This window comes from Mastigoproctus giganteus, chromosome 7, assembly GCF_048544385.1.
Source record: "Mastigoproctus giganteus isolate SK-2022 chromosome 7, ASM4854438v1, whole genome shotgun sequence".
In the NCBI taxonomy this organism is placed as follows: Eukaryota; Metazoa; Arthropoda; class Arachnida; order Uropygi; family Thelyphonidae; genus Mastigoproctus; species Mastigoproctus giganteus.
The window spans coordinates 175,724,268-175,740,007 of record NC_143581.1 but is presented as its reverse complement, the minus strand read 5'-3'; the positions used below and the strand labels follow the sequence as shown (position 1 = coordinate 175,740,007).

Sequence of the window (15,740 nt, the reverse complement as noted above, 5' to 3'; positions counted from 1 at the left end):
GTTTGGAAGAAACTAATTGGCTGGAAATTGCTGTCCAGTAGAGTTATATGTGCAGAATGTAAGATAAGCAGTTGAGTGATGAAATTTTCCTGTGCCTACATCTCAGCTGAAGGTTCAAGGGAAGGGGCAACAGAAGAGTTCATCAAAATATTACAAAAACAGAGACTAATCTAACAGAGAGAACAGCAAGTAGTAGGAGATTTAAATAGCAGGACAGGAAATGACACTGTCTGCAGAGATATTTTAAGAAAATATGGAGAGAAAGGTAAACCTAACGATAATGATAAAAGCAAGAATAATTTTTTATAAAAACCATGCACTCATAAAATAGTGTTTCAAACATAAAAAAAATTCATGCATCTTTTATTTTTCCAACAATGAAATTCTCATATCAGCAAAGTGGTAAGAACTGGATCTTTGTAAATGGCTCAGAAGGTGGGATAATACCTAAATCAAAAATGCCTTACCCAAAGAAAAGATTTTAGGTTGAGGTACTTCATTGCCAAGTTATTGCAATTCATGAAACAGAAGCTACAGAAAGAAATACCTATTTAATTTTTTTGGTATTATCCAAAAATAAGACTTGTTAAGGTATCCATTAAATAATTCTTTATAACAAAATTTTATTCTCCCATATTTAAATCAGTTATTTATAGTTATGTACTTTTGACTAATTATTTTATTATTTAGTTTAAATGTGACTTCAATCAGTCCACCAATGGTGGACTGATTGAAGTCACATTTAAACTAAATGGAACTGTTAATTGCCATAACTATGTTTATTATGCTGTTAATAACCCCCATTTATTCCTAAATAATGATTTAAATGCTCCTGGCTCAGTAGTCTGGCTTTAAATTTGGCAGCAGGTGTTGTCAGACTTTTTTTCTTTGAGTGAACCATGACTGGAGAAAGCTACCAGAGACTGTTAAAAGACAAAATCATTCCATTAGTGCATTGCAAAATCAGTTTTCAGCACTGCTTTTTTATGCTGGATGGAGCACCAGTTTATTATGCAGAAATTGTCTACAAATTCTTAGATGAAAAGTTCCCAGGTCAACAGATTGGATAGTGGGAATATTTCATTGAATGGCCACTGTGCCCCACAGATTTAAAATACCCTGTGATGACTTTTTTGTGGGAATTCTTAAAAGATAACATGCTCAGTAATAAGCACAGGTCTCTGGAATTTCAGCAGGCAATAGTTAAGAACATTTCTGAGGAATTATGCCTTGCTGTGTTGCTGTATGCCCAAAAGACTACAGTTTTGTAAAGACAAAAATGGTTGCTATATTGGACAGATGTTTATTTTTTTTTTTTCTCTCCAAGTTTATATATTCCTTTATTATTGTGCTAGCATTAGTTATGAGGACCAGTATAGTATGAAAGTAATGCCTCCTAATTTTTTTTGTTTTCAAATGTGGCACCGTAGATCATTTCACATGTCAATGAGCGGTTACTAGAGGTCTAATTTCACACACTGAGTGGCGCTGTAATTGTTCTCTTGAGTGTAGCACACGGATAGTTCAAAATGGTGGATGTTACACATATACATATCAAGCACAAAGAGTGATGATTGAATTTCTTATCAAGGAAGAAATGACACCTGTCGAAATCCATACTTGTCTCAAATATGTGTAAGAAGCTCTTACTCACTTTAAGAGTGGAGAAAGTGATACTGTTGGCAAGCCCCAAAGCGACTGGTCAGTGATAACAGAGAAGAGCCGGATCAACATGCTGATCAAAGAGGACTGCCACGTCACAACACATGACTTGTGCAATGCAGTGGGTATAGGGAAACCTGCTGTGATAACCCAGTTTGAACCCAGTGGTTTGAACCCAGTGGGTCCCAAAAATGCTGACACAGGAGCACAAAGAAACCTGGAATGTCATATGTACGAAACTTCTACAGTGCCACCAGAGGTTTTTCTTTCACACAGTCACAGGTGATGAAACCTCTACAGTGCTACGAGAGTGAAGGAGAGGTTTTTCTTTCACGCAGTTACAGGCGACGAAACCTGGGTACACCATTATGACCCTGAAACAAAGAGACAATCAATGGAGTGGCACCATCAAATTTCACTGCACAAGATGTTCAAAAGAGAGCCTTCTATCAGTAAAGTCATGGCGACAGTGTTTTGGGACAAAGATGGAAGTCTTGCTTGTGGACTTCTTGGAGCATGGCACCACAATAAACTCAGATTGATATGTGGAAATGTTGAAAAAGTTCAAAGCCTGCATCTGTACAGTTCAACCGGATAAAAACCTTACTGAGGTTCGTCTTCTCTATGACAATGCATGGCGCCTCCGTAGCCAGGTGGGCAGGAGCAGCAGTGCGTAGCACGCGCTTCTTGATTAGACCGGGGTTCGAGCCTGTGAGCCACCAAATATGGAGGATGCAGAAAGGTCAGGGAACGACCACCGCATATCCCCAGAGCAATATGGCCTTAGTTGCTAATGCTCCTAAAAAAAAACCAAAAAACCAACCAATGACAATGCATGACTCCACACTAGGGTGTACTGTTCTTCCTCACCCCTCTCGTAGCTAGGATCTTGCACCTTCTATCACCTCTTTGGTGTGCCAAAGGATGCACTCTGCGGAACCCATTTTGAGGATATTAATAAATTATTGTGCCACAGAGCAAAAATGGAAAGAAAATGACAGGTTGCAGTTAAAAATACGTTGATGTTCACAAGAACAAAAAACACAAGTAAAAATAATACAGGAAAGTAATACACCAGACTCTCGATTAACCGGGATTGGATTAACTGGTACACTTCAAGACTCCAAATTTAAAAAAAAAAAAAAAAAATCAACCAGAAATAAAAAAAATTCAAGTAATAACTAGAATAGGTATAAACAGATATTTTGAAAGTCATAAATAAGCAACAAGCGGCATTTATAAGTCGTCACTGGGAGATTAGTGTACCTATTATCTTGCAATCCCTGCTGTCTTCACACCCGCAGTTCAAAAAAAAAAAAAGAGAGAGAGAGAGACCAAATGTTTAGCTTGTTTTAGTGTGTCACGTCGATTGTTGTGGTCTGTTGCAGCGCAAAAGGACAAATTTAGTTTCGTTATTTGTCAGGGATGTCAGAATTTTTTTTATAGTAATTTTTTTTTTTTGTTTAAAAATCACGAAGATGATGGGTAAATGCAAAAGAGCTGCGTTTTCAGTTAAACAAAAACTTGAAATTATTCGAAAGTTTGAAAACGATGCATCTGTTAAATCTCTAGGAATCATTATAATAAGGATGTATCAAAATGGCCAAAACATTAACAAGTATCGTGCGGAATTCAGATTTGTCGATAATAATATAGTAGCAATATGTTATTAGTCATTCCCGAGTTACGTAAAACTCGACAAAGTAAGAAGTCCTAGAACGTATCTCTTACGTATGTTGGGGACTTCTGTATTTTTGGATTAATCGGGAAATCGATTATCCGGGATTTGTTTTTTTCCCTCTATCCCGGAAAATCGAGAGTCTACTGTACATAGCTTTTGGACTGGAAGGCATCCTTCATCAGTTGTGACTGTTAATCTAAAATATAGAAATATAGAATTCTGTGTGTGCCATGGCAGTCATGTATGGTGAACTAAGTGTATGTAACAATTAGCTGTTAGAAGGGAAAGCTTGTAGTTGTAATGACTGGGAACGTTGTAAATGCCAACATTTGTCAGTGGAGAGGATGGTCGTCTCAGTAATGGATGGACACGACATCCTCTGTTTCAGTTAAAGGAATCGCTACAGCATAGGTGCGGCGATGGTAATGGCAGGACCAATCAATAATCATGACATCGCGGCATGGGTCAATGTCGTGCTGGGTCGACCAGAAGTGCTCAGTAATGGCTGAGTGTTCTACGTCTGCTAAACAGAAAGCTTTTTCATGTTCAGAAACACGACTGCTGAGCCTCCTGCCAGTTTCCCCAACATGTAAGTTATTCAGTAGAATTTTTATTATTGTAATCCATAATTTTGCATACCAGCATTGAATTTCAATTAGCAATCTGGATGGTGTGGCTCATCATATACATCCAGTGTTGAATTAGAAGATATTAACTGGAATACTGATCTTTTTCAAAAGTTTTTCCAACACATGAAAATTTTATACATCATATTTCGTTGTTTTTGACATTCGATGTAACAAAATCTATAATATTACAGGCACAAATCTTTTTTTAAAATATAACTCAATTTTCAGGACTCAGAATTAGATTTAATGGAAACAGAGGATTATGATGCAGCCAAACGTATCCTTGAAGATGCAACCAAATCATTAGAATGAAATTGGTAAGTTGTATTTTATTTAGAGTATTTTAAATTATCAGAAATTTTTTTTCTAATATCTCAAAAGTAATACAGAGTAAAATTTGAATATCATCTGATATGCATTTAGCCATTCAAAACGTTCTAGTACCATAATGTTTTTAGTAGCATAATGTGGCACTTGTGGCACCAGCTGTATGCTAAGTAAATTAGTGCACTAATAAAATTGATAAAGGTTTTAGGGAGTGTTGCTCAAAAAGAAGTTAAATTTTAGATAAAATAAGTGTTGAGTGATAGGTTGATTTGGCACCTAAGGATGGTTTCATTTTCTGACTGTGAACGTTTTTCAAAATGGCTACCTTATACAGTACTATTATTCTTGAATATAGAAAAACATGGGATATTTCAAGGTCGGTAAATTTTTAAGTAACTATGATCAGTCACTGGAACTTCTTAACAGAACAGTTGTGTTACTTGATAGCTTTGCTGTAGAAGTTTTCAGGATATCAAATTCTATTTAAAAACTCACTTGTTGCTGAGTTATTAATTTTTGTAAATTTCTAGGTCACAGTAATTCTACCAAGTCAGCCATTTGAATTTATCCATGAGATGAAAGAACTACAGCAGTGCCACCTGCTTGTTCAGTGGTGACTAGCAAATCGTCATAAATTGCATAAAATTGTTAATTTACATTTTTACAATAGATAACAGTTGAAGGGTTATTTGAATCTGGGAAGAAGGGGATAGGGAATATCAAGACATACAAGTTAAAGTTGTTGATTTGGATATACAGGCTGGCCTCGATTAATTCGTCCTGCGAGCGCATCGTCGCGCAAAACGAAAACGTGTTAATAGAATATCAATAGGAAAAATTATAATTGGTCGTTGACCTTCTGGAATGTCCATAAAGAATTTTAAAAATACCTTTTAAATAACTTTTCACCTGTATACAATGTAAAAGATAATGAAAATAATTATGGAATTAAATGTTTATTGCATAAAACAGCGGTTCCCAAACTGTGCGCTGCAGAATATTTTAAATTTTCGAGGGAAACACAGCGATACTCGACATCTGTTGGACACTGCCCGAACTACTAGCTCGAGGTAGTTCACAGTTTCAGCATTTCTTATTAAGTTGTTTGGACCTAAGTACTAAACGGAACTGTTAGGTATTTCTTTTGGTCTGGGTGGGCCTTGAAAATATTACTGAGACACTAAGGGCACTGTGAACTGAGAAAGTTTGGGAACCTCTGACATAAAATACACAACGAAGAAATGACTGTTGTGGAAATATTTGAACAGTGTTGACTTTCTCTTTTCATCAATCAATTTCCGATAGCCGACAACATTCTTCTTTGGGCCCTGAAGAAATAAATATCACAGAGAACCTCAAACCTTTTGTTTGAGGTTCTATGCAATACAAAAGATTTCATCTAGTTCTTTTACCGTTATCTCCTTCGCAGTAACACTTTCATCTGGATCATTTAAAAATTTGAATTTTTATGCAAGTGTGCATTGACTTTATTAGCAGGAGACTAACAAGTAACACATCTTTTTCCGATGGTTGATGGAACACACAGAGGCGGGCAGCAGGCAAACGTTTGTTTATTGCCCGTCTGACTCGCGGTAAGCTTAATGCGCGATTCAAATCTTTTTCAACTATCGCATAAAAAGAAAGATCGCGTTAACTGGAAATTTGCATTGTGTAAAGTGAAATAATTTTTTCAAATAGCGTTAACTGAAAATCGCGTTATGTGAGGCCTGGCTGTACTGTATATGGATAGAACTGCGACATCACGAGGAAGCTTCGCCACCGAATAAGAGCCACCACATCTATATGGCAGCAACAGGTTTGGCAGATCGCCAGATTAAATTTATTGTCTTCAATAGAAAAAGAAGCCTCAAAGCTAATTAGCCTGGATGTGGTGGTATCTGCAACCAACAAGATCAGCAGATGACGACATATATTAAACTAGTCACACTCAATATTTTGACATTGTCAGGAAAAATTGAGGAGTGTGTGAACATCTTAAAGGACAGAAAAATAAACTTGGATTGAGTGAATCAAAATGGAAAGGAAATGGGTGTAAAGAGTTAAGAGGAGGCTATTACCTATATTGGTCTGGGGATGATGTAGCGAGAAAGGGTGTAGCCATCATTATAGACCACAGGATTAAGCAAAGGCTATTGGTGGTGAATAATATCAGCAACAGGCTCATGTAAATTAAACTGCAAATGAATGACAGCGAAACATTGAAGATAGTACAATGTTACGCACAGCAAACCGGTTTCAAAGAAATGGAGAAGCTGGAGTTTGAGTACAAGCTCGAAGAGAACATCACAGGTGGAGATATAGTTATCATGGGTGACCTGAACGCAAAAGTCGGAGTGGAGAGACAAAGGCTAGAATATGTTATGGGTCCACATGGTTGGGGGACCTAGGAATGATGATAGTGAGAGGCTGTTGGATTTCTGTTTACGGAACAGCTTGGTCATAGTTCAGGAAGGTTGTACCTACGACAGTGATGAACAGCGTGGAATCAGAATGGAAAGCATTCAAAGACTGTATAGTAGGACTGACAGAGCAGGTTTGTGGAAGGACAAGCAATAGAAGGAGATGGAAAGGAACCCCATGGCAGAATGATAGGACGAGAGGCTGTGAAAATCAAGAATAATGCATTCAGGACCTACTTTCAGAACAGAAATGATGAGAATAAAGAGAGATGTGAAACCGTGAAGAGAGAGGCTAAGAGGATAGTTAACGAGGAGAGAAGACTGTGGTTGGAAGAATGGAGTGAAACTCTACGACAAGATATCGATGGTAATAAAAGATGCTGTATGGTATGGTGAGGAATAGAAGAAGAGATGGTGAACAGAGCAAATACTTGATGGATCAGAATGAGAATCTAATAACCAAGGATGAAGAGATAAGAGAAATATGTTGGAACATGCAGGACAGCCAACAAAAGGGACAAAGGCAGGTTGATCATAGAAGAGGGGATGGCAGAGAAAATACGGAGAGAGAGCAGACAGACTTGACATGGAATTCTGTAGTGCAGGCATGGAAATACATCAAGACCAGATAAGTCTGCTGGTATGAATGAGATAAATGGCGAGATACTGAAGGCTACAGGCGAGGCAGGGATAGCGTGGACATGCAGACTGTTCCGTAAGATCTGGGATGACAGCCAGGTGCCAAAGGACTGAAAAGGTTTGATCATCCCGTTGTTCGAGAAGGGGGAACAGGAAAAAGTGTTCCAATTATAGAGGCATCACATGAGTAAGCTGTATTAGAGTGGAAGATAAGAGGAACGATTGAAAATAAGATGACCGAGGAACAGTATGGCTTTAGGTGTGGCAGATTGATGGTGGATTTAATTTTTTGCATCAGGCAAGTGATGGAAAAGTGTTATGAACACAATAAAGAATAATGGATGGCATTTTTGGATATAAAGAAAGTGTTTGATGCTGTAATGAGAAAGTGTGGTAGGTTTTGAGAAACTTGGTGATAGAGGAACATCTTGTGGAGAGAATTGAGAATATGTGCACCAATACAGTGAGCAAAGTAAGAACAATGATAAGGTTGATGGAGCTTCGAAATAACATCAGGTTTGAGGCAAGGAAGTGTCCTGTCACCTCTGCATTTGGGGAGAGAGCATGGAACAAGTGCAACGGGAAGATGATATATGGGTGAGTAAGGCCAATGAATTTGGACTGGTTTTCAGTCAGGAGAAGAGTGAAGTAATGATTCTAAAGAGGAGTGGCAAGCTTGACAGATACATTACAATGAAAGGGAAAGAGCTAAAAATGGTTAACAACTTCAAGTGTCTAGGAAGCACCATTACAAAGACTGGAGTAATAGACAAAGAAATAAGTAGAAGGATACAAGCGAGTGGGAATTTCTATGGGCAGACAAGAGATCTGATCTGGAACAGGAACATACTACTGAAGTGTAAGAAGGCTATATATCAGGCTTGTTACATACCAATTCTGGCGTATGCATCTGAAACTTGGACTATGAGGAAAAGGGATGAAAGCAGAATTCAGGGGGCAGAAATGAGATTTGTGAGGAGTATAGCTGGAAAGATAAGGTGCAACAAAATCAGGAATGATGTGATTAGGGAGAGAATTCAGGTTGAAAAACTCCATGAGAGGATTGAAAGGTCCCATTTGAAATGGTTCGAACATGTAAAGAGGATGAACAAGAGGCATTTGCCAAGAAAAATGTTTGATTTACAATTAAGGGACAAAAGACCATGGGAGAGACCAAGAATGAGATGGCAAGACATGACAAAGACCAATGTCATTAAGAGAGGAGAAAACTGGAGTGAAATCAACGACAGGGAGAAATACACAGATAGGGCATGGTGGCGAGGCTTCATACGTTGACCTGTGGAATAGCGGAACGATGACAGATAATGAATGTTTTTACAATCTAATGAAGTGTGACTATATCACTACATTAACAGCATTGAGCTTGTGATGGCCATGCATTTTTGTGGCCTGTTAACATGGACACCTGTACGTGGTGAGGGGACCTCTCAATGATACTGCTGGTTCTCCAGATTAGCATCACTGGGATCCAATGCCCACAGCCCAGCTTCCACTGATATGTTTACCATGCACTACAATCCATGGAAACTAAAAGAGGATCCTAGTTGTTGGACCTGGCTTCAACACACCATTTTGGTCCCTGCTAAGACAAGATGGGTGGTCCTGGGATGGCTCACCCAAGATCAGTCAGATCATGGAATCACTTTTAAGGGTCAACCATGTCACTGCCAAGCCCCTACCCTCATAGTCTAAAGGACAAGATTCGGGTTGGTGGTGCAGGTATGGTGTCTGGGTAGCCCTGGCTTTCCACTCCTGAGCACATTTATTGCTTGCCATATAGTTGGTGTCCCATTTGGGTTCTATGGTGGGTGGGGAGCCCACTGAACCAAAATAAATAATTCACTAATCGTGATAATATAAACTTTTCATTTGGGACTCCAACACGGTCCCTACCAGATAACAGTAACATTGATGATAATGCTATCGCAGCAGCAAACAGACCCAGAATGGAGGGGATGTCAAGACCTACACCTTTCTGTCATCCTTCTTTATACAGAAGGGGTTAGAAGGTTTGGCAAGTTCTCTTAAATCAGTAAAACAGCTACATTCTGGTGATCTTTTAATTAAAAAAAAAAAAAAAAATGATAAGCATTTGGAACAGCTTCTTCAAGCCATTTTGTTGGGGGAATACTTATTACATTTACCCCACATAAAACACTAAATTCATCTCATGGTGTGATTTCCAAGTGGGACCTTGTGGAATTATCATCTGAAGAAATCTGTTTTGAACTTAAGCTGCAAGGAATGACAGGTATAAAGAGAATACTTGTGCATAGGAATGGGAATCTAGTATCCACTACAAACCCCATCCTTACTTTCAACTTGCTAACATCTCTTAATTCCATTACAGCTGGGTACCTACAATGCCCAGTATGGTCATAAGTACTGAATCCCGTAAGATGCTTGAAGCGTCAAATATATGGACACTCGCAAATGGCCTCTCTTGTTGTGCTTGATGTGGTGGAAAGGACTACAAAATTATAGGATGCTCAGATACAAAACCTGTACGCATTAACGGCCAAGGAGACCCTGCATACTCAAGAGCATGCCAGCTGTGGATGGAGGAAAAAGAGATACAAAGGATCAAGGCAGAGCTGGATGTATCTTATCAGGAGGCAAAGAAAGCAGTGAAGTCATCATATGTTGAGAAAGTTGCAGGAAAGCATTCTGTCAACTATTCTATTAAGAACAATTCTACCAACTTCACTCCCACTGCACACTATTTATTGAACTCACAAAAGCCCACCCAAAAAACAGTTGGCCGCCATGCTGCCTAGTGCTCCACAACTTCCAAAACAAAGTGTTGAAGAAAAGCCAAAAACACAGAAGAGCCACCTGCAGTACAAGAAATAATAGATGTAGAGGTTAAGGAGGTACCAGATAACTCAGTCAGTCCTGGAACTCTTTGCAGAAGAAGCAGAAATGTATTCCCTCCTGTTATGTCTGGACAGAAATGCAGATACTTTCAAATTTAATCGTAACTCACAACTTATTTTCAACATTGCCCTGTACTTGTTAAGAAAATCCTCAAATCTACTCTTAATGTCATTAGTACAACCATGACCAAGATCACCTTTTGTGCCCTTAAAATATGATAGCTTTATAAAAAAAAGGATTGTTGCACATATCCTTTTTTTATAAATATTTTTCAACTCCATCTATATACGAGGAATGGTGCAAAAGTAATGCCTCCCATTTTTTTCCTTCGGAAAATTTAATTCTTGCAACTATGCATTTTACATCAATTAATTCTCAATCATTAACAAACACATTATTATTTTTCCACAAAGTCACCATCATTTTCTATGCACTTCTGCCATCTCTGAGCCAGATCTGTATTCCAATCTTGTAGAAGTCCTTACTCTTGCTCTAGAGGGCTTTGTAGTCAGAAGGTGCAAGATCCGAGCTAAGAGAAGAATGAGGAAGATTGGTGTGCGGTTGAGCATTGTCATGAAGAAGAACCTCATTAAGGTTTTTGTCTAGTTGAACTGTACAGATGCAGGCTTTGAACTTTTTCAGTGTTTCCACATATCAATCTGAGTTGATTGTGGTGCCATGCTCCAAGAAGTCCACAAGCAAGACCCCATCTTTGTCCCAAAATACTGTTGCCATGACTTTACTGACAAAAGGCTGTCTTTTAAACTTCTTGTGCAGTGAATTTTCATGGTGTCACTCCATTGCCTGTCTCTTCATTTCAGGGTCAAAATGGACCCAGGTTTCGTCACTATGCTTGAAAGAAAAACCTCTCCCCTTCACTCTAGTAGTGCTGGAGAAGTTCTATATAGATGACTTTCTGTGCTTTTTTGTGCTCATGTCAGCATTTTCGGGACACACCGGGTGCAAACCTCGTAGCCTAGTTCCTTTATGATGGTTATCCTGTACCTACTGCATTGCACAATTTGCGTGTTGTGATTGCGGCAGTCGTCATTGATCAGCGTGTCAATCTGGCACTTATTGTCTGATGTTACTGGCTGGCTGCTTCTGGGCTTGTCCACAATGTCACTTTCCCCACTCTTAAAGTGTCTTCCCAACATCTAACTGTACTCCCATCTACAGTATTGTCACCATAAACATTTCTGAGATGGCGCATTATAGCCTTAGTTGCAAATGTGCCAATAAAATCCAAACCAACCAACCATTTTTGAGATGTGTATGGATTTCAATAGTTGTCATTTCTTCCTTGGTAATAAATTCAATCACCACTCTTTGCTTGATGCATATATCTGTAACATCCACAATTTTGAACTATCCATGTGCTGCACTCACGAGACCAATCACAGTTCCACTCAGTATGGTGAAACTAGAGACCTCTAGCGACCACTGAGTGACACGCGAAATGATATATGGTGCCACATTTGAAAGCAAAAAATTAGGAGGCATTACTTTTGTTACCGGTCCTCCTAATATCCTCTATATCTATTTATGTATCATTTGATTAGATTTCAACTTTTGTACACTCATTTCCAAAATAACCACATGGTAGATGGTGGGAGTGCTCAAACGATAAATATGGTTCACAATTGTATTGTCAGAATGAATATTTGGATTCTTGTAAACTTCCCTGACCTAGTAATTGGAGTGGAGTATAAACAGAACATTTAAATCAGACAGCTGAAACTAACAGGTTTAAGCTGCTGCTCCTCTGATTTAAAAAGTTATACTCATTTTGCCATCTATTAAAACTATCTGCTGTTAGTTGGAAACAGTTAAGAGATACAACATATACTATAAAAATTTCAAGACAGTTTATATATTAATGGATGCATTGTTTCAAATAATACATTCATTCAAAACAGATTGATTCAAAAAGAATTTAACACTCAAAAATTTATTACTCAGTAACTAGGTTATATATGAACATGTAGTCAAAATAAATTTGTAAAGGAACTATCACAGTTATTTCTATAACCTTACAAATGCTCAATATGCAACCCTCATGTCACACCGCACACATCAATCCTGTAGTCTAATTCATCCCAGATCCTTTGTAGCATGTCACCATCAGTGGTTGAAATGGCAGCCATTGATGGTGATATGCTACAAATGCTTTCCTTCATTTCCCTAAGGCTGAGAGGAAGAGGTGGTACAAACACAAGATTCTTGATATATCCCCACAAGAAGTCACATGGTGTGATATCTGGGTGGCCACTGTTCCAGAGGCAGGTTATATATGTTCAATTATTTTTGAATCACCATGTATGAGTACTCCTCAGTAATCACTCAATTGTGACCACCCCATCAATAACGGACTATGCCACATAGCTCACAGTGTAAAAAGCTGAACAGCTTCATATGCTAGAGCAGCAGTAATTTGCATCTGATAACACAGTTTGTAAAGGGCATGATTGTGAGAAATCGTGCATTGGGCACTTACATATCAGAAATGGCATGTCTTATTAGTTACTCACAGCCCACTGTTGTTATGGTGTACAAAAAATGGTGTTGAATGGGTCAAACCACCTTGGTGCATATAGACCAACTTTTCACTGGTAGGGTCTCCCGGCAGCTCTTAGGAGACAGTGTGCACCCTTCCATGTTGCTTTTTTCCCAAAACAGAAACGGATATTCCAAGACGATAATTGCCATGTCATCAGGCCCACACTGTGTGCAAGTGGTTCAAGAAACATAGTGAAGATATTATTCATCTTGATTAGCCTCCAAATTTGCCTGACCTCAAACCAGTTGAACACCTCTGGGTTGTTTTGAGATGGAAAGTGATGCATATGGACACACAACCATCATCTATTCTGACACTGAAAAGCCTTGCAGATCCCTACAGACATCTAATGGAGTCCACAACTAGGTGAAGAGCAGCTGTTATCCATGTGAATGGTGGTATTAGGTAGGTGATCATAATTCAGTGATCACTGTGTGTGTGTGTGTGTGTGTGTGTGTGTGTGTGTGTGTGTGTGTGTGTGTGTGTGTGTGTGTGTGTGTGTGTGTGTGTGTGTGTGTGTGTGTGTGTGCGCGCGCGCGCGCGCGCGTTATAAACAGGAAGGGTTGGACAGTACCTGATGAAACCAGGTGATTTATTGCTTTGTGAAGACTGATATTGAATAAGCCTGGCATCCTTGTATCAATTTACCTTTACCCTTAACACTAATTATGGTAAATTTTTATAGTGCTTGAAAAATTTGAACGGAAAAATATTTTTTAATAAGGAGTACTCGTACATGGTTTCCCTGTAAGTTAATGATAAAATGCTTTGATTGCATTCATTGCAATCACTTATTCTACCAGATAGAAACAGAATATCTGCTGCACGGTTAAGCAAGTATTTATAAGAGAATATACAATGATAACTAGTCTGTATGCCATATACATCCATACAGCATACTGATTGTTAATACAAGGATTGTTTAGTAAGAATTCAATTTAATCAAGGGAGAATAACTGTAGTAGTTGTATACAAATTTTGATAATTACAATTGTTTTTGTTACAAAGCATACAGCAGAGGGAAACATGAACAAGGCGAGATCCAACATATACTTCATGTTTCTCCAAAAAGGGGGAAAAAATAATTCAGAAGCAGATGAGTACAGTACATGGGAAGGATTGCTACATCCTATAGTGATGTTGCAAAGAGGGAGAGGTTGTTTAATGGGAGATACGTTAATGCTTAATAGTATAGAAATTTCAAGACACCCAACAACTACTGCCACAAAGGAGATTGGGATATTTGATTGGAAGATTGTTACATCTGGCTTGTAAAATTTCTAAGTGATAACTCTCTTAAATTGTTACCTTTCAAGAATATGCAAAGGCAGAATTGTGCAGAGTAACTTATAGCCATGCATACTAATCACTAGAATGACTCATTTTCCAAACTAGTGGTTATGGATGAGATATTTTTACCAGTGAGACCAAAGAACACCCAAACAGTGGAAAAATTATCATCACCCCCAAAGAAAGCAATGGTGTAGCTATCTGCTACACCATTGCTTTTTTTTTTTTTACCAACATGGTATGAACCATAATTTTTATTTTTTTTAGTGTACTACCAACACCAAGATATATTATTCCAACCTTCTCTGCCATTTGTATGCAATTGTCAAGGAACAGTTGTAATGAATGATGATCAGAGATGTGCACTTGCTCCAGGATTCTGTCATGCACACAGTTTACTTATTGTTACATAGACAGTAAGCCAGCCATTTGGGCTTGAAATTTGCTCTTTCTTCGTCTTTCATCTCTAAGTCCTTTTTGTGTTAATATGCAGTGATTTCTGAAATTGGATCATTGTTTGTAGGGCAATGAGAAGTATTATTGCCTTTAAAAATGTATCTTTCAGTAGCAGAAATGTGTTTTCTTAGTTGATGCCTTGGTTTTAACCTTTGTCACCAGGGGTTCGTGAATATGATCTTTACTGAACCACTCCTATATAGTGATTTGCTGTTACTGTACATTTATTAATGATTTTTTTTTTTTCTCTCTGTCTCTCTCTTTCCAGGATGAGGTCGGTCCACACATCAAGACTAACATAGTGAGCATATCAGGATAGCTACAGAAAAATTAGTAGAAAAGTTTTAACAGTGTAGTTAAATTAAATTTCATATTTGTATTATTTGAACACTAGAGTATAGTTAAACATTTTCACCATTCTTGCACACCAGATTAGTATTCTGTGCTTAATTATCCCTTAAATAGAATATAGGAATTTGTATAGTAATACTCCTTACTGGTATAAAAATTCAATTTGCATATTCTAAATCTGAATAGAAACAGTATCTTTGTCTTGATTCCTTTAAATGTTAGTCTTATGTATATAATTTATATATATACACACACACACACACTTGTATAGGAAATGTTATTTATGGTATGAAACTTTTATTTTATTATTATTTTTTTTTTTTTTATTTAAAGAATATAATTAACAATGTTAATAATGATGCAGTTTTTTGTGCAGTAATATATTATACACATGTGATATAAGATTTCAAAACGTAAATGATAGCTGTACATTTTTTCTCCCTTTACTTGATCACCGGAGTTTGTATTAGAAGATTTTTGTATAATGTCATAGTGGTGTACTCTTCATGGTGATGTACTGTAGTGTACCCATAAAAGGACTTCTCAAGAGCTAGTTGCTGATTATTTTTAATAATGCAATAATGCAATATCAAGGCAACTCATGAGAGGAGAAAATGGTATTCTTGCTCTATTAGAGATCTCTGCCATTACAAAAAACTAATACAAATTCCAATCTGTACATCTTTAAAGCAAAATGAATGTATATTCATAATTGTGACTAACTATATTGTTTATAGTTAAATTAGCCATGAAACTTTTTCATATCTTCTATTTTCAAATTTGGTTTCAAAGACTTGATAATAATTGGATGTAAAAATTTTAACCTG

At 37.7% G+C, this 15,740-nt stretch overlaps 1 protein-coding gene across 1 annotated transcript in view; it reads left to right on the top strand.

The window, feature by feature from the left end:
• The window catches only part of LOC150083350 (tubulin-specific chaperone A-like), a 76,982-nt gene extending 61,801 nt beyond the window's left edge, over positions 1-15,181 (top strand). The window contains exons 4-5 of the mRNA XM_090377204.1: positions 4,201-4,289; positions 14,831-15,181. Of these exons, the coding sequence (XP_090233330.1) occupies positions 4,201-4,284 (84 nt within the window). The 3' untranslated portion in view covers positions 4,285-4,289; positions 14,831-15,181. The remainder of the gene's footprint in view (positions 1-4,200; positions 4,290-14,830) is intronic.
• The last annotated feature ends 559 nt before the right edge of the window (positions 15,182-15,740 follow it).